Source organism: Narcine bancroftii, chromosome 2, assembly GCF_036971445.1.
Source record: "Narcine bancroftii isolate sNarBan1 chromosome 2, sNarBan1.hap1, whole genome shotgun sequence".
NCBI lineage: Eukaryota > Metazoa > Chordata > Chondrichthyes > Torpediniformes > Narcinidae > Narcine > Narcine bancroftii.
This window is the reverse complement of record NC_091470.1, coordinates 291,117,612-291,136,979: the sequence shown is the minus strand read 5'-3', so window position 1 is coordinate 291,136,979 and position 19,368 is coordinate 291,117,612. Positions and strand designations below refer to the sequence as shown.

The following is a 19,368-nucleotide window of genomic DNA, read 5'->3' as shown; positions in this document are numbered from 1 at the left end:
AACATCAAAAATATTCTGGGAAATTATAGGCTGGTGAGTCCGACATCAGTAGAGGGTAAGATTTTGGAAGGTATTCTAAAAGAGCAGATATACAAATATTTGGCTAGACAGGGACTGATTAGGGATAATCACCAAAGATTTGATCATGATAGGTGTGTTTAACCAATCTGAGAGTTTTTCAAGGAGATTACCAGAAATGCTGATGAAGGAAAGGAAATGAATGTTGTCTACATGGACTTTAGGAAGGCTTTTGACAAGGTCCCACATGAGAGGTTAGTCAGAAAGTTTCAGTTACTTGATGTTCACAGTGAGGTAGTAAATTGGATTAATCATTGGCGTTATAGAAAGCCAGAGAGTGGTAGTGGAAGATTGCCTCACTGACTAGAGCCTGTGTCTGGTGGTGTGCCTCAAGGATCAGTGCTGGGTCCACTGATGTTTGCAATCAGTAATTCGCAATGGAGGCCGCATGGCAACCCTTTCCCCCCCCCCACCCATCCCCAACCCCATCCCGGGGGCACAGCACATTTAAGGGGGACCACAGACTGAAATCGTTCAATATTTTTAGTTTTTTTGTAGTTGGTAGAAGGGGAGTACAGAAGAAACCAAATAATGACTCTTATTAAGGAAGGGGGCCCATAAATTTTGAGCAGAGTTCTAAGGGGGCCATAGCCAAATATCTGGATGATAATATGGTAAACTGGATCAGCAAGTTTGCAGATGACCAAAAGATTGGAGGTGTCATGGACAGCAAGGAAAGCTTTCAAAGCTTGCAGAGAGATACGGAACAGCTGGAAAAATGGGCAGCGAAATGGCAGATGGAATTTAATGCAGACATATTTGCAGTTTTGCACTTTCAAGGACAAACCATGATAGGCTATAGACTGTAAACAATTGCGCACTGAGGAGTATAGTAGAACATAGGGATCTAGGAATACTGATACATAATTCCCTTAAATTGTTGTCATAGGTAGATAGGGTTGTATAGAGAGCTTTTGGCACATTGAATACTGGAGCAATGAAAGCATTGAATACTGGAGTTGAGATGTTATGGTGAAGATGTACAAGACCTTGATGAGGCCAAATTTGGAGTATTGTGTGCAGTTTCAGTCACCTTACTACAGGAAGGATATCAATAAGATTGAAAGATTGCAGAAGAGATTTACAAGGATGTTGTCAGGACTTGAAGAACTGAGTTACAGGGAAAGATTAAACAGTTTAGAACTTTATTCCCTGGAGTGCAGAAGAGTCAAGGGAGATTTGAGAAAAAAATGCAAAATTATGATGGATATAGATAGAGTACATGCAAGTAGGCTTTTTCCACTGAGGTTAGATGAGATCTAGAGGACATGGGTTAAGGGTGAAAAGAGAAAAGTTTAATGGAAACATTAGGGGGAGCTTCTTCATGTTGGGAGTGTAGAACCAGCTGTCAGCTGAATTGATAAATGCACGCTCAATTTTGACAGTGAAGAAAAAAATTGGACAGGTACATGGACGGGATGGGTATGGAGGGATATAGTCCAGGTGCAGGTTAGCGGGACTATGCAATAAAATTTTTCAACAACAAGGGCCGCACGCCCCGTTTCTGTGCTGCAGTGTTCTATGTTTCTAACCAAAATCTTTCTTGCTCTGTCTTTGAAGTAAATGGAGTCGCTAATTCCGTTATGCCTAACTTGCTTGCACAGAATCAAAGGTGGCTCATCCAAACGTCAATGAGGACTATTGGATTGTTATTTCTGATCTTGCCCACAAATGGTCTTCCCCATGCATGAATAGAATTAAAATGCAATCTCCACTCTCAAGTCAAACATCATTGTGATTTGAATATGTGTTATTTTTCCCTCATTGTCATTGGTTGTAAATCCTGGAGTAACCCTTGAGGTGATCTTACCAGGAGAACAGCAGTAGTTTAAGAAGATAGCTCTCTGTCTTTCTAAAGTAATTAGGGATGGGCAAAAATGCTTACTGCCAGCAAAGACTTCATCCTTTAATGGATAAGCATAACATACTGAGGTCCCTCTGCTATTCCACTGTACTCAGAATAATAATTATTGAATCATGTTTACTCTCCATTTTGTTTCTCTCAAAATAAATATGATTAAAAAATATTTTTCCCATTAGGATATTGAAAATAAAGTGTTGAAATCTTTCTCAATGCTGTTGCTCTGTGCCTACAAGTTCACCCTCGAACAAATCTTCTAGTCAACTTGGATCCTAAATTGTTTTGACTGGATTCTCAAGGCCAACTGTAAATAGAAAACCACACCCACAAATCTAGAATCATAGAACTCTACAGCATAGAAAAAGACCCATCTAGTCCATGCCGAACTATTTTTCCATCTACTCCCATTGACCTGCATCCATACCATAGCCATCCTTACCCCTCCCATCCATGTTCCTATCCAAATATTTAAAAATATTAAAACCTAGCTAAGCTGTTCCCACAAGTCCACTTGCATTTTAAATTTGTTTTTAATTGCATTTAATTTATTCTGCTCTGTGCTAATAGATCTCACCTATCTGTCTAGGTACTCTTGAAGTCTACTTCTATTTTACATAATTATTGTTTTGTAACATTAGACATTTGTAGATCTTTTGATTACTGATTTACAATGAACTAAATTAAACCAACAATTACTTGGAATCAATTTCCATCTGTAATATAGAATTTCAGATTTCTACCATTCTGTATTTGTAGAATTGTTTCAATACTTGAGCTACAAAACAAAATCTTGTTTTAATTTTTTTTGATATGCGTCTTTAGTCATAGACATTGGATTTATTGGAAATAAGTCAGAAAATGTGCAGGTGCTGGTGTTTATTGGAATGCACAAAAGGGTTGGAGAAACTCAACAGTTCTTGCAGCATTCAAAGGAAGTAAAAAGCAGTTGACGTTTAAGGCCTGAGCCCCTCATAAGGAGTTTTGAAAACCACTATAATTCCACACACCATTGCCACAGTGACATGTCTGACTACGGCCTCATGTGCTGGCAAATAGAGGCCACCAGCAAAATGGAAGAATAATACCTTGTATTCTGTCAGGGCAGTCCCAAAACTATAAAATATCAATATCAACTTCTATAATTTCATTCAATGTTGATTCAAAAACACAGCACAGTAACAACCCCTCCCCCGGACCATGAACCTGTACTGCCCAAATTCACCCTTGTGACCAATTAACCTACAAAACACTGTACATCTTTGGGAATATGGGAGGAAACCAGAGTACCCTGAGTTGTTATGTTAACTGCTGCATTAACTGTGCCAATAACACCCTTCCTTCATCCATCTATTTCCCTTTCTCCAGTTCACCGCCCCCTTCCCATCCGTTAGAGAGCTATCTTTCTTTGCCTTGTACCCTCTCCTATCATTTCTCGGCTTCTTTCTCTTCTACCCTTCACCTGTATTCACCCATTACCTCATCTGAAAGCCTGTGTCCCCCTACCTTTTTATTCAGATATACCATTTCTACAAATTTAAGAATATGTACTTTGGATTACTGGACATTTTTTAATTATATTCTGGACCTTTTTGCCTATATGGCCTACACAGGCCATATAGATCCTGGTCTATTTAAATTCCTGGGTTTGCTCTATTAAAGAAAACAACATCTATTTCAGGTTTCTTGGGTCCAAAATAGTGATTTGGGGAGGCCAAATGCAGATATATCACAATTTCACAGAGCACCCATGTTTTATCTGCAATATGGATCTTGAGCTCACATTTGCTGGCCTTTTCAACTCTTATTCCTTTTCCTACACTGAGATATGCAATCTCTGCCTTCTCCACAGCCGGCATAAATCTTAATGCAAATAAAAGGAATAATGCCTCATATACGTCTGGGTAATTCTCAGCCCAATCATATGAACATTAAATTTCCAATTTTAAGTCATTTTCATGTCCTGTGTTCCTCTCTCTTCTTCCAGTCCACCTCCAGTCCTCCCCTCCATCCTTTGTTTTGTCCCCTTTCTCAGAACCTCACTCTCAGCCAATTTTCCTCCCTCTCCAAGTTTCATTCACTTGTGAGCACACGTTTTACTCACCAGACACCCTCACTCTCAGGTTCTATCAGATTCCATCTGTTCCTCAACTGATGGATACTATTTCTACCATTTTCACCTTCTTTACCAATCAGATTTCAGTACTAGTAAACTTTTGTTCCTGCTTAACATCCTACACCAGCTGTCTCCAACTTCACTCTCCCCGGCTCATTTTCCACCACCCAGCCCTTGTGTTTTTTTTCCTATTTCTTTCTTTCTCTCTCCCTCTCGCTCTTTTTTCTCTCTCTCTCTTTTTCTTTGGTACTTCCAATCACCTACCTCTGTCTCCCAGCTACATCCCTCCCATCTCCAACTATTTGTCATTTGTCACCCCTTACTGATTCACTAAACACTTGCTGGTTCCTGCCTCAACCCCTCACCTATTCCTCCTAATACTGTCATTTCCCCTGTCCACAATCAGTCTTGAAGATGGGCTTTTTCCAAAATGTGGATAATTCCTTCCATCTCTCCCACCCCCCTCCCCCCACCATCCAAAATATTACTTGACCTGTTAAGTTCCTCCAGTAGGTTATTTTTTATTTAGAATTCCAGTGTAAGCAGTCACTTGTGTACCAACCTCATACTTGCCATCATTAAAATCTATTTGCAACAATTTTCTATTTTGCACAATTTATGCATATCCCTTCATAATTTTTGTTTTTTTCTGCACTAACTACTTACACTATTTTGATCATTTATTAATATAGTTAATTCTTGTATCAACATATTTGTAGGAAATTTTAAATCCTATCTTGCCAAGTTGAGTTCTAGTATATTGTCTCTTGCTCTTCACCACTTTGATGGCTGGATCAATTTGCCTCCAGTTCTATGAATTTGAAGTTCAGCTAACTGTTTGTTATAAGAATTTTTATTAACTGCCTTTGGAATTCCACAAAAATAATTCTGTGTGCCACTTGACCTCGGGGGTGGGGTGGGGGGGGGGGGTGGGGTGGGGGGAGGTGGAATCAGTTGGGACTCCCATGATGAACCGAGTGGCAATGCAAAGTTGGCAATATCCTGGTGGAGACTCTTTGGGATGCTGAGAACCCCCGTATTACTTGGAGAATTGTCAGCAATTTTACTTGGTTGGTTTCATCAGAAAAATATGGGTGGTTGAGTTTAACCTGAATGCTTTGGTTCAGTGTAGTATTGCTTTCTGCCTTTTTGGTAAAAAGAGGAAATACATCCTTCATTTGTAAAACACTGAACCTTAATCCTTGAAACTTCTGTGAGTATAAGTAGAGAATTTATGCCCCATATTCAGAACAAATGTGTTAAAAGCATTGAAAACTTTATAAAAAGTTATGCTAAATAGTATATTTTGTTGTGCTACGTCTGGGCTCAAATGCTGTTTATACCTTAGTTTGCAATGCAACACCCTCCAGGTAAATTGTCTTTACTAAATATTTTCATAGTGTAATCCTGCTTAATATGTTCTGGGATATTTTCTTCAAGGAAACACTCTGATATATTGTTTGTTTATTATTATGTATATCCCATCAAGTCTGAGTTGTTCAATGGGACAAGGACAAGGACAGTCATTTATTCTGCCACAGCATACACGATCTCTATTAATCAATGTCCGGAGTATGTTTGCACAAACATTTTCTTATGTTACAGGAAATAATCCTTAAATTTTTGATGTCTTTTATAGATGCAAGAAAGAGAGGAAAGGAAGAGAAAAGAAAAGGAAGAAACCGAGAGATATGATGCAAAACTTGAACAGGACATGAAAATTTACAATCCATGGGGAAGAGGAGGTGGAGGAGCACCTCTCAGAGATGCAGAAGGAAATTTACTAAGTATTACTTTATTTTCTTTCATTTAATTTTGTGAAGTTAAAGTTTAGGAGTATACTTGGCTATTTTACAATAGTTTAACTGGATATAGCACGGTTTGCACAGTTTGGCGGGCAGCAGCCTCCTTTGAAGAAGACCGCAGAGCCCACCTCACTGACAAAAGGCAAAGGAGGAAAAACCCAACACCCAACCCCAACCAACCAATTTTCCCTTGCAACCGCTGCAATCGTGTCTGCCTGTCCCGCATCGGACTGGTCAGCCACAAACGAGCCTGCAGCTGACGTGGACTTTTTACCCCCTCCATAAATCTTCGTCCGCGAAGCCAAGCCAAAGAACTGGATATAGCACATTTTAGACCAGAGTAAAGTTGTTTGTAATTTGCCTGTAAACAAGCTTCTTCAAAGCACAAGAACAGTTTTTCAAATTAATGCTAAATTCTGACAGCATTCTTCATTTAGTTTTGAAGTTTTCAAATTAACTGTTGTTTTTGCTATATTTCATTCAAATTCATAGACGAGCTAATTTCCTGGGATATATGGATCTTCATATAGATTTGTATATCTGCATGAATATGTATTTCCACCAACCAGTCCCCAATAATGTTATGCTAGAATTGATTGGAGGTGGAAAAAACACATTCCATCATTAATTATATCTGATTCTTTTTGTAAAATTTATTGTAATGTGAAATGAAATGACTTTAAATGTATGACATTGCAACCAGCTGATCTGAAGAAAATGCATAAGCAGAATGAAAATGCCTACAGGGACTTTCCTCATCAAGGAAATCAAGACTCCAAGGTCATGGTACCTTTTAATGTGAAAGACCAAGGTAAATTGTGTTTTGATGAATAGTCACATTAAATTAATGTACAAGATGTAAATGATGCTGACTAGAACATACTCCATACATATTGTATTGTTTTGATGCCTACAGTTTTTGGATAGTGACAAGAAGAATGGTTTCTTTTCAGGTAATTTTAAGGGAAGAGCTTGTCTGTTCCATTATGCTCCACCATCAAGATCACTCTATATTATGTTTTCTCATACTGAGACTGATGAGCTGCATTTGACTCAATAGTGGGGATGCCTTTTACCAATTCACTGGCATCCTTGACAATGTTCCACAAGCAACTGGGTCAGACATTTGAGGTCCACATTGAGAGAATACATTCTGTTGTTGAGTGTCGAAGTGTTAGTTGCTTAAGGCCATCCACAAGGGTCACCAGGAGTATCCTTGGTGTAAGTTGGCAGAATGTCCAAATTTCATCAACTGGAAAACACTTTTTTTTTTGCAAGATAAAGAAAAAGTAAACAAGAATAGAAGTTCAGTTCCAGAAGACTTGCAAGAGGCTTTTTAATAATTTTCAGATAGGGAGAAAATTTGATTAGCTTTTTTCTGAATTTGCTGTTTATGGTGGTTGTGGACATTCAAGATTCCACTTTTTGACTTGTTGACAAAATACACACATATCTTTTTACTTTGCCCTTTAAAAGCACACATTTTGAAACTCTTGTATGTTAATGATGAGAGAAATGATTTAAACAAATAACTTTTTATTGAAGATGGATCTTGAAATAGACAGGAAAAAGCATTAATTAAGGCAAGATAAGGAACTTGTTTGAAAGAAATGTGAATCTTTGGCATTTTCTACAATCTGAATTGGAGTCTTTAAATATATTCAAGGCTTGAATGTGGAGATGAGGGGAATCAAAAGTAAGGAAACCAAACTGGAAAGTAGAATTGAGGCCAAGATGTAACTAACCATGATCTTAATGAATTGGTGAATAGCTCAAGAAGCCACAGGTTCACTTATGCCCTAAGAAATAATAGTGTTTATTGACATATACATTGTACAATGTACATGTACCAAAACCCTTATTTGCTGCAGCTGAACAGCAACAAAAACAGCTAAAAATACAACTACAATATTATACTTAATTGAGTTAAAAAGTGGCAATAAATGCAATAAAAATAGATCATATTTATCCTAGAGAAAATAGTGACACCAATAGTGCAGAGCAATCTCTGCTTAGGAGAGCTTCAAGAGCTGATACTGTTGGAAATAAACTGTTCTTATAGATTCGAGATTCAGTTTATTGTCACGTAATAAAAACAGTGATATATGACACAAAAGTGGCTTTTGTCTGCTGTAAGGCAGACAGATTGGCCATCAGCAAAAATTGCCTGAAGTGCCTCTTACAGTCAGAGAAAGAGAAGCAAATGAGAGTTCCACCACATTCACCGAGTATCTGTGGATTCGCCTCCAGCACACTTGTATCTTCTGCAGGCACACAGAGTCCAGTCCAAACCATCGGCAATTTGAGCTCTACATCTGAACCTCTAACATGATTAGGAACACTTCAGCACACTCAGCACCCTTTTGCTTCCTGTTCCAATATCTGGTGGTGCCCCTTCTGCCACTTTCAAGCCAGTCTCCCAGCAGTCCACTGCCTGATGTAAATCCCTTGCTTGACCCGCAGTCTCAAGCAGTCCACAGCCTGTGTGGGTTCCTCTCCTCGAGTCACCAACAGCTCATGGCCTGTGTGCTCCTCAGCTGCAGAGCCCCTCACTGGTCTTCTGCCATGGTCATTGTCCCATGGGTCGTCTCCTCTGCTTCTCCTGTTCATACGGGGGATGGTCTTCCTGCTTTCTGGTGCCTTGCACCAGTCCTCTGCCTCCTCAGAGTCTGCAACCCCTTGTGGCTGCTGCCGATCATAGGCACCACCATCTTGAGCGCAGACCCTGCAGTTGTTGGATTTTTAATAAAATCTCTGTCGGTTCCTTTAAGAGGCCGTTTAAAGCCTGTATGGAGCTGACAGGATTTGGACTGGGCGGTTGGACCCTGCAGGAGTGGTGTGTCTCCATTCACTGCTCATTCCCTGCTCTCTGCGGGTCCACACCAGTGGCAGCGCTGCCAGCACCACCATTTTTCAGACATAGAGTCCTGATCTCCAGGCATCTGTAACTTCTGCATGAAGGTAGCAATGAGAAAATTGTAACAAGGCTGATGAAGGTGTTTTTTTTTTAACAATGTTGACTGCCTTCTTGAGTCAACACTTCATACAGAAACACTCAGTGGATGGGTCAGACCCCATAATGGACCTGGCTATGTTTGTTTTCTGAGAGCATTACAGCACAGTACAGGCTCTTTGGACCACAATGTTGTGCTTACCTTAATTAACATACTCCACAACAATCTAATCCTTCCCTTCCTCACACCCAAAGTCCTCAAACATTTAAGAGTCTTTTATAAGTCTATTGTACCAATCTCCACCACCACCCCTGGCAATGCATTCCAGGCACCCACCACTCTCTGTTTTTTTTTACTCCTGACATGTCTCCTAAACTCATCCACTCACCTTAAACAGATGTCCTTTGGTATTTGCTATTGTCACCCTGGAAATCTTCTGGAGTCTTCTGTGATCCTGGGCATTTGAATTCTCAAACCAGGACTTAATGCAACTACATTGCACTTTCCAAAGTGCACCTGTAGAAGTTTGATAGAGTATATGATGATATGCCAAATCTCTTCAGACCCCTTAGAAAGTAGGGACATTCATATTTGTCCATATGTATCAGAAGATATATAGCAGTTGCCTCAGTGTGCTAGTTCCAGGAGAGGTGTTCTGATATATGGACTCCCAGGAACTTCAAGGCTCTAACTCTCCACCTCTGTCCCATCAATGTGAATAGGTGTGTGGTCCCTCAGACTCTCCTTCCTAAATAGCTCCAAGTAGCTCCTTGGTCTTGGTGGCTTTGAGAACAAGATTGTTGTTTTCCTTGGATTCCTTGGATTCCCTGAATAAAGCCATTTATATTTTCTTTTTGTAGGGTTTATGCTTGCAAATGCATCACAGCTTTCCCAAGGAAATTCAGCCATTGAACAACAAACTGAAAGAAAAATTCCTGACCAAGAAAAATATAAAGAATATCTACGCTTACAAGTAAATATAGTTGAAGTATTCTATTTTTAATTTCCTGTTACATTCATTTATTCCTTTCCCTGTGTTCAGTCATTTAATATATAGTGAGTCACTCGGTTAGTATAGCAGTTAGTGCAATGCTATTATAGTGTCAGCAACTCGGGTTCAAATCTGGCACTGCCTGCAAGAAGTTTGAATGTTCTTCCCATGTCTGCGTGGGTTTCTTCTGGGTTCCTCCCACCCTCCAAAATGTATGGAGGTTGTAGGTTAATTTGGATACAGTATTTGGGATGCATGGGCTTGGGGGCTTGGAATGACCTGTTTACTCTGCTGTATATCTAAAAAAATAGTTGCTCTACTTTATCTAGGAGAATGTGTTTAGTTGGATGCTGATGGATTAAAATATTCTGAGTTCAAGTTCCACCCAGAGATGTGCACAAAATATAGGCTGCAGCCTAGCAATTCAGATGTCTAACTCTTTTCTGTGCTGTACATCCAAAAATCTCTGATATTGCCTGACCCATTTCTCATTGTTTGCTGATGACCCTCCATCTCCCCATCATGCAAGACACTGATCTCTGGTTGGCTGTCAAAAGGTTTCTTTGATGTAATCCACAATAGAATATTTCTGTGTACTTTAGTAGTGGATGTTTTTTTTTCATAGCTAAAAACCTAACTGAGATCAGCACTAGTGAGTTCATGGAGTGCTTTGTTTCACTGCAATAACATTAAAGGTAAAGGTTCCATTATAGTTATGTAATACTACATTAAGAATGTAACATACATGAAATTCATTAACTTTGTCTACCTTCACTTTGTCCAGTGCCCCTCACAGAAATCTTCAATACCTGGTGTGCTTAGGCAGTCTCCCCTCCAAGTACTGATCAGTCCTGAGCCTGCTTAGCTTCCGAGATGAGACAGTGTTAGGCGTATTCAAGCTACTAGGCACTGTTAGTATTTGAATATTCAAATACTCAATCATGAAAGTGCACATGCTTTGATTGCAGTAATATTTCTTTAGAAGAGGGAGATGTGCTGTTCCAGCATGTTAAATGGCTTGAGCTGCTCTTGTGAGTGAATCAGTCAGTTGCAGAAGCAACACATGGAATTTTTTCTTAGTAGGCGGCCTGGACCTCAAATATTGAAACTGAGACTCACAATCTCTGGCTGTCAGCTTAGAGCACTTTGCCTCAGGAGGTTATGATTCAAGTTCTGCTCCATAGAATTGATATTAAGGGTGTGTTGCATTATCTGAGGGGCAGCCTTTCAGATGAGAGACCAAACCAAATCTCACTTCTCAGTTGGACTATTTATCAATGTATAATTATAAAATGAATATATTTCTGTTGTATTAGCACAAAAGTTTCCATTACACTGTTTTTAATAAAATAATAAAGTTTTCTTTAGTGTCATAGCCAACATTAATTCTCAATCATTGTCAATAAAGCACATATGGTCTTGTTATGATTCAGTTTGTGCATGAATTGGATGCCATATTTTTGACAATAGAATTGAGACACGTTTCAAAAGTACTTTGGAAGCAAAATGCTTTGGACTTCTGCAGTAATGAATAACACTTTCTAAATACAGACTTTCTCTTTCAACTATTCATTTTAAACATATAGTGCCAAAAAGGAATTTAGAATTGATCCATTTGAAAGTCAAGTGAGATGTATCTTTTTCTTGTAATCTTGGCGGTCAGGAAGTTGCAGAAGAGATAGAGCAGACTATAATTTTCTAATAAGTTAATAATGGATTTTTCAAACTCAATTTTTGTGAGACAAAGAACTTTTGTCTATGAAAAGTTTGGATAGTATGCTAAAATCATACCTACATTGACCAAATGCTGCTGCTTTTGAAGGAGGAAATACAAAATAGGTAATAAAAATGTAATTCATTTGAGTGTTATTTCAAGTACTGAAAGACAAATCCTCTACCAATGAAAATATTTGAAAGCAATTTAAATATCATATAGTGCAGTTGTTACCTTGCTTGCAAAGGAGTGGACAACCTGTCAACATGTTTAGATGGTAGTGCAACAGTTTATCAGTTGGTTATGGCCATCTCGTACTCAGTCACTGAAAGTGTCACAGAGTTGAGAAAAGCAATAAGAAGAGCTCTTTTCTGTACCTGTGCATTGGGTTGTGGCCTTCTCTACATTTTTTGCTCAAAGAGCTATCTTATTCAAATGGAAAGATTCTAGCCTTTCAACAGTGTTTCAATGGTTCTTTCATTTTATGACCTATTTAAGTTCAGAAAAAAAAAATATCATGTATTGATGCGTCGGTGAAATTTGAAGATACATGGTGACATTTTATATCTTACTTTCATTTGATGTAAATGTTTTTAATGTGATTAGATGTACTCACTCTTCCAGAAGAGATATAGTCTTAACTGTTGTTTTTTGATTCACAGAATGAATCAAAAGCTACAAAATATATGTAGCCCTCAGGATAAGCTGTTAAGATGTGTTTTTTTTTTGTTTAGTTTCTTTTCAATTGATTAGGGTAGGTATTTTTTTTCTCTCTCTCTCTCTCTATATATATATATATATATACATATTTTCAAAAATCATAATATATAAATATATATATTGTTACGAGCCCAGGAGGAACCCAAAACCCAGCAACAATAGATATTCACCAAGACAAATGGTTACTTAAACAAAAGTTGCTTTTAATTATCTTTAAACATGAAAACAGGATCAAACTTTAACTTAACACTATTAACTTACTTAACCTAACTTAACCCCCTTCTAATTCTAAGCGCACGTGTATGTAATGTGGGTGTAAGTTTAGAAAAGTTCTTTAATTCACAGTCCAATCTCACTTTTCATTCCTCCAAGTTCACTGGTTGCAGGCAATTCTTATAATGTCCACAGAATTTAACATTTATGAATTTGACCAGGCTTTGGTGCTTGAAAGGTAAATGGTTACCATTCAGGAAGGTTCTTGTCGGTTTTCAGAGAGAGATTTGTTATTCCTGGTCACAAACGGATCCCTTTTAATCAGCCATGTCAGTGTCTTGCCGAAGAAACTTACCCCATCAGGGTTTTCAGGATGATAACCTCTTTTCTTCAGATCTCCACAATGTTCCTTTTTGTTTCTCTTATTTCAAGTGAAACATTATACAGCCAGTCCTCTCCTCTTGTATGGACCACAAGGGCTTTGACCATGTTGAACCAAGCACTCACAACCAGTCTTCAAAATGGGGTTTTTCCAAAAGATTGCCAGCTTGTCCTGTTCCAGTTCCCACCTGCTGCTTCTGAACTCTAGCACTGCAGAATTCTCTCTCTCTCTGTCAGAGATAAGCCTGTTTTACTCTCTCTGCTTGAAAAATCACATGACCTTGTTAGAACAGCAAACTGTCCTCAGACAGTCCTCTGCTCCGAACCTAAACCTCCGAGTTCTTTCAACTCTTACTTTTCAAAATAACAATCCATTAGTGAAGTCCCTTAGGCACTCTTCAAAGTTTTTGCAAGGGCACTCAAAGCCAGGCCTGTCTGGCTTGAGCAGAACTCCAGTATTTTAAATGAGATCTATTTTTAAGTGTTTGTATGTGACTTACCCTAAAAAACCTGCCACAATTTATCTCCTAAAAACATATCTATATACAACACAAACATAACATATTCTGACACAATATATATCATATCTTCTGTTTTCATGCAGTGGAGGGAGGACCGAGTTTATACTGTTTGAAGTTTTATCTTTGATTTATATAATTATGTGATATTGTATTTTCAGTTTTGTTCCCTTTTCTTCGTAGTATATTTATTATAAAAACTAATTTAAAAATTGAAAAGAAAGAAAGAAGTGTTTGCTCATCATGGTACATAAGCCTGAGATGAGCACAAATAATTCTGGGTAAATCTTTGTGTTTGATAAAATGGATCTTATCATTAATAAAATAAGTGAGGCTTAATTGTAGTTTTAAGTTTGGGAACTGAGTGGGTGTAAACTAAGCCACGTGTACAAAAATAGAACAATCCTATTCTATTAAACATCATATTTTTTCATAATTTTTTACGTGCATTTTTCATTGTAATTTACATTTCATTCTTTTATTATGTTTAACTGGTTTATGACTTTTAAAAATACCAAGCTAAAGAAAGTTTGATTAGCGTGAGATTCTGATGTAGCAAAGTTGGAAAGTTTGAAAAATCTTAATGACAAAATTCTTGAGTTTAAACTTCCCTTCAGAAAATACAAGGAATTCCAGTAAAAAGTTGGTTTTAGAAATAAATCAACAGAATAAGTGAATTACAATTAATTTGGTTTCAGATTGAAGAAAAGCGACGCAAAGCAGAGGAAGAACGTGAAAAATGTAAACTAGAAGAGCAACGAGAGGAAAGACGGTTAGTTGAACAGAGAGCACGAATTGCAAAGGAACTTGAAGAGGAACAAGAAAAGAAACGGCGTAAAGAAGAGGAGGTAACCTTTCATTTTTGACTGATACGATTAGTTGCTTTTCTAAAATATCACACTTTAAAAACCCTTCAAAAATGTACTGGGGTGTAGGCTAATGGGGTGTAAATTGGGTGGCATGGACTCATAGGGCCGAATTGGCCTGTTACAGTGCTGTATTAGAACTGGCTAAATCTGTGGGTTTTATACTTTCCAATTAAATCTTCTGGAGAGAGGGAACCGTGTTTCTTTTTACCAACCAGGGAGTGTTGCCATTATTTTAAGGATAGTCTTGAATATGCACAGCCAACACCCAATGGAAAATTTCAGTTATGTTATTTGTATTCAGTATTGTGGGCAAAGGAAAAGAAAACTTTCAACAAAGGTGGCATGGTTAGTCTTGCAGTTAGTGCAACACTGTTTCAGAGCAGTAACTGGTTTGAATCTAGCGTTGTCAATATTTCTTCAGTCTTTCAAATGAGATGTGTTTTAAAATGTGTGTATGTATGTGACCTACCCCAATTCTTATAAATTCTCCCCAAATATTAATATTGTTACAGCAGACAGTGCAAGATTCGAACCCTGGTCGTTGGCACTGTTAGAACATTGCACTAACTGCTATCCTAACTGTGTGTCTGCCTCACCCATCATATCCAATTATCCAATTAAACATCTTCCTATTTTGTCTGATTTTTCTTTGTCCAAAACTAAAAGCTCAGGGAGTTGTGGTCACTATCACTGAAATGCTCCTGCATTGAGAGGTCTATCACTTGACATGTTCATTACCCAATGCCAGATCCATTACGGCCTCTCCGCTGATCTTTCTTGGACACACCTGACAAATTCCACCCCATCTATACCTCTTGCAGTCAGAGGTTCTGAGAAGTTGAAGTCTCCAATAACATTAACCTGAAAATTAATGCACCATTCCTAAAGTCTTCCTACTTACCTGTTCCTCGGTGTTTCGAGGGCTATTTGGGGCCTATAGATTACTCCCAGTACAAGGATTGCCCTCTTCCTATTTCTGACTTCCACCCACAATGTCCTAGTTGACATTCCATCTACAGCTTCCTCCCTTTCTATAGCCGTGATAAAATAATGCTACTCCCCCATCCCCACCCCCTCTCTTTACTCCCATCCTATTCCTTTTAAAACACCTAAACCCCAGTACCTGCATCAGCCAATCCTGTCTTTCCACCAGTCAAGTCTCTGTAGTGGCCACAACATCAACATAGTAGGTCTCATCAGCAACAACAATGAGTTGCACTACAGAGAAGAGGTGGAAAATTTTGTGATATGATGAGAGAGTAACAACCTGAGTTTCAAAGTGGGCAAGATGAAGGAGATAACTATGAACTTCAGGATGACCAGGACTGACCACCTGTTTGGAGATCTATATATAATTGCAGTGTCTTTTTCCCCTTTCCATTTCTTGACTCAACCCTTCTGAATCTTCCGATCCAAAGTCACATCTTTCTAATGATTTAATGTTATTCCTTACCAACAGAGCCATGCCATCCTCTCTGCTTATCTGCCTATCCTTTTGATTCACTGTGTATCCTTACATATCCTGATATTCAGCTGTTAATGACATCTATCCTTTAACCAGACTCCTTGATGGCCACAAGATCATACCTGCCAATCTATCAGTGTACTATAAGGTCATGCACTTTATTTCTTGTGCTGCATTTAAATACAAAACCTTTAGCCTTGTATTCCTATTTTTGTCACTGTTACATTGAAACAATAGGCAGGCAATGCCTTTACAGTGCCAGCAATTGGGACTGGGGTTCAAGTTTCATGCTGTCTGTAAGGAATTTGTATATTCTCCCTGTGTCTATGTGGGTTTTCCCTGGTGGCTCTGATTTCTTCCCACCCTTCAAAACGTACTGGGGGTGTAGGTTAATTGGGTTTAAATTGGGCAGCAGGGGCTCGTGGGTCGAAATGATCTGTTACTGTGTTGCATGATTAAATTAAAAAATTTAAGAAACTCATCCCATTGGCTGCATTTTTGCCCTATCTGCCTGTCATTCCAAACAAACTTCCTAGCAGTTTGCCAGCTGCCTCTTATACTCAATACATTATAAATAATCTAATGATAAAGGGTTAGTTATTTAGAATTGAGATGAGAAGGTTTTTTATGTAGAGGATTGTACATGAGTCTTGAGGACTCTGGATATATTTAAGCTCAAGATCAATAAGGTTTTGAACAAAGATAACCAGAGTAAATAGGAACCAGAAGTAGAGGAACAAAAAGGATCTTGCTAAATATCCTTACAGACTTGAGGGGTTTTGTAGCTGCTCTTTTTTTTCCCCTTTTATTCTCAAAGAATAGTAGATGTAAAAAGGTTGTGTCCCATGGATAGCGAGTCTATAATAAGAGGGCAGAATTTCAGGATTGAAGGGTGTCCGCTTGGAACAGAGATGTGGAAGAATTTCTTTAGCCAGAGGGTGATAAATTTGTGGAGTGTGTTGCGAAAGATGGTTGAAGAGGCTAAGTCTTTAGGTGTATTTAAGGCAGGAATTGATTAGCTAGGGTATCAAAAGTTCTGAGGAGAAGACTGGACAATGGGAAAATGAATCAGCTCTTGATTAAATGGCAGAGCAGACTCAAAAGGCTGAATGGCCTAATTCTGCTCCTATGTCTTATGCTCTGATGTGGACGTGCACATGAAATATGAGGATCTCAATGTTTAGTGGAAGTAAGTTTGGAAAAAATGGAACATTGTTTTTTAAAATGCAAATTTAATTTGATTCCATTTTCAGCAAAGGCTCAAAAATGAGGAAATTGTACGGTTGGCTGAAGAACGTCGTAAAGAAGCAGAAAGAAAACGAAAAGAAGAAGAAGAAAAGCAGGAGCTATTATTTCGGCAGCAAATAGAAAGGGAACAGTCTGCAAGGGTAGATGAGGTATAAAGAGATATCTGTTTGTGCATGAGCAGCCTCCATAATTGCTTGCACTGTACTTTGTTTGCTACTTGAGGATCTCCTGCTCTGTCTGTAATGTTTTCCCCATGTCTGCATGGGTTTTCTCCGGGGGTTCCAGTTTCCTCTCATTGTTCAAAAACGTATAGGGTGTGTAGGTTAATTGGGGGTAAAAATTGGGCAGCACAGACTCGTGGGCCGAAATAGCCTGTTACTGTGCTGTATTTCTAAATAAAATAACCCATAAATTTATGCTCACATATGTCTGGATAGCTCTTAGCACCAACTTCACATTCATTTGGTTGATGTATGTCACATGTAGTATTTTGCTGTTCACTGCTGCATTGTCAAAAAATGCTAAACCTTCAATTTTTGGTCAGTGTTATATCTGAAGCATGTATATATTTCGAGGCTCTCAGAATTGCAATGTCCTTGATGTTAATCTGAGGAATTACTTAAAAGGGTTATAGCACTATTGAATCTTTTTTAGCTGTTAGTGAAAATTGGCAAGGAATGAATTTATGCTACAGTGATAAGGAGGAGCTGGATGTTGTCACAGGTAGCAGAGGAACCTGCACAGGCTCCTGCAGAACAGTAGCAGGAAAAGCATCAGGTGGACTTGCAGGACTTGATTATATTTTTTAATAAATGTTGCTAGTATGTGCATATTTTTTAGAAAGTTTCCCAGACTGCTTCAGAGGTTTAATTCAAAGCTGTAGCAACAAACGAGTTTGAAGGCACCTTAACTACTTCAACATCAGGGCTGATAAGGCAGGAGAGAATCACGAGAGTCTCTCTTCCCCCCCCCCCCCCCAATCAATGTGATCTACTGGGATCATTGTCTGAAGAGGACACGCAAAATCATTGAGGATCCCTTCCAGCCTGCACGCAGCATCTGTAAAGGTTAAAACCTTGTGTTTTTTTTATTTTTAGTTAATTTTGTGCTTGTCTCTGAGACTATGTGACTATGACGTAATATGTCATAATATCTGAGCAAACTAAGAGCTTCCATCTCATTCTTTGATGAACTATGAAGAGAACGTGAGCTCAAGATAATTTTCTTTAAATTTGTCTTATTTCTTCTTGTATAATCTCTTTAAAGTTGAGTATCGTTATATTTTAAGTACAGTATATGCTTTGTTTATTCATCATTATGAAAATCTTAATGTGAAGTTATTCAAAATGTTTATCCATCTTATCAACGAATTAAAGCTACATAAAGCTGCATCTACAAAGTTTGGTTTATTGGATTAATAAGATAGTAATTCAGAATATCATCCCCATGACACGTTTTGAAATGAGGAAATACTGGAACTTGGAAAGTGTCATCTGCATTTTGATTCCAATAAAATTATAATGGTGAGCTTTGTTGGATAAAATTTGGTCAAAAGAACTCAACTTGTTAAAAGCAAAGAGACATCCTCGCTGTAACAATAGAATATTCCAATTCTATGAGAATCTGTCAATGTTGTCTATGAAATGTGCAGTTTAAAATTGAGCTAAAGTCTTGGAAGAAACCTGTGACCTTGGAAAGCTAAGATACAGCTTTGGTTTGCAGAATCTGGCAGGAAGCCCAGAAGAATGTGTTCTTAAAAGTTATAAACAACCAGAGATAAGAAAGCTTGTGTGCATATCCACACATTCAAGACAATTCAGAGAAATTCTCTTAAAGGGACCACGTAAGATACAAATTTGTTTACAGTTCGCAGGAACCAGAAGAAGCCAGATTGCAGTGTAAAGAACCCAAGATGAATAAGAAGAAGCCTTGTTGGGCAAAAGACCTCAAGCAAATAGCTCCTCTTAAAGAAATGTTTGGTTGTGAGTTGAGCCAGCAAGACGGACCAACAACACTTGGCAGGAGGTTAGAGCCAGCCACCAAAGAAGAAGCGACTTCAACCATCAAGCAAGAAGAAGACTCCAATAAGGCACTGCAGACGTCATTAGCTGACTTAAAGATTAGTGGAACTGGAACAGATGAATGTACATTGCGAGTCCCACTGGTGCTGTACTGGGCGAAATGTAGAAGATAGAGACTCAGTCAGCTGTATCTCAAAGTTCAGATGTGAATCCTGATGATAGTATTTCCAAGGTTATTAGCACAGGAACTTGGTCTGAGCTGCGCAGCGGGCGTTGGACTTGGGGTGAGGGGCCGTACACAGCCTTTAGAGCCTCGTAGAAACCCCTGAAGTCGCCAATGTCCGCGCTGAGCTGGGTTCGTTTGGCGAGGCTAGTCCACCACTCATTTTGGATCTCCCGGAGTTTGCGCTGAAGATG

At 38.6% G+C, this 19,368-nt stretch overlaps 1 protein-coding gene across 1 annotated transcript in view; it reads left to right on the top strand.

The window, feature by feature from the left end:
- The window catches only part of LOC138755400 (centrosome and spindle pole-associated protein 1), a 226,372-nt gene that overhangs the window by 170,809 nt on the left and 36,195 nt on the right, over positions 1-19,368 (top strand). Inside the window, exons 17-21 of the mRNA XM_069921323.1 lie at positions 5,692-5,839; positions 6,561-6,668; positions 9,672-9,784; positions 14,047-14,196; positions 16,936-17,079. Coding sequence (XP_069777424.1) covers positions 5,692-5,839; positions 6,561-6,668; positions 9,672-9,784; positions 14,047-14,196; positions 16,936-17,079 — 663 coding nt within the window. The remainder of the gene's footprint in view (positions 1-5,691; positions 5,840-6,560; positions 6,669-9,671; positions 9,785-14,046; positions 14,197-16,935; positions 17,080-19,368) is intronic.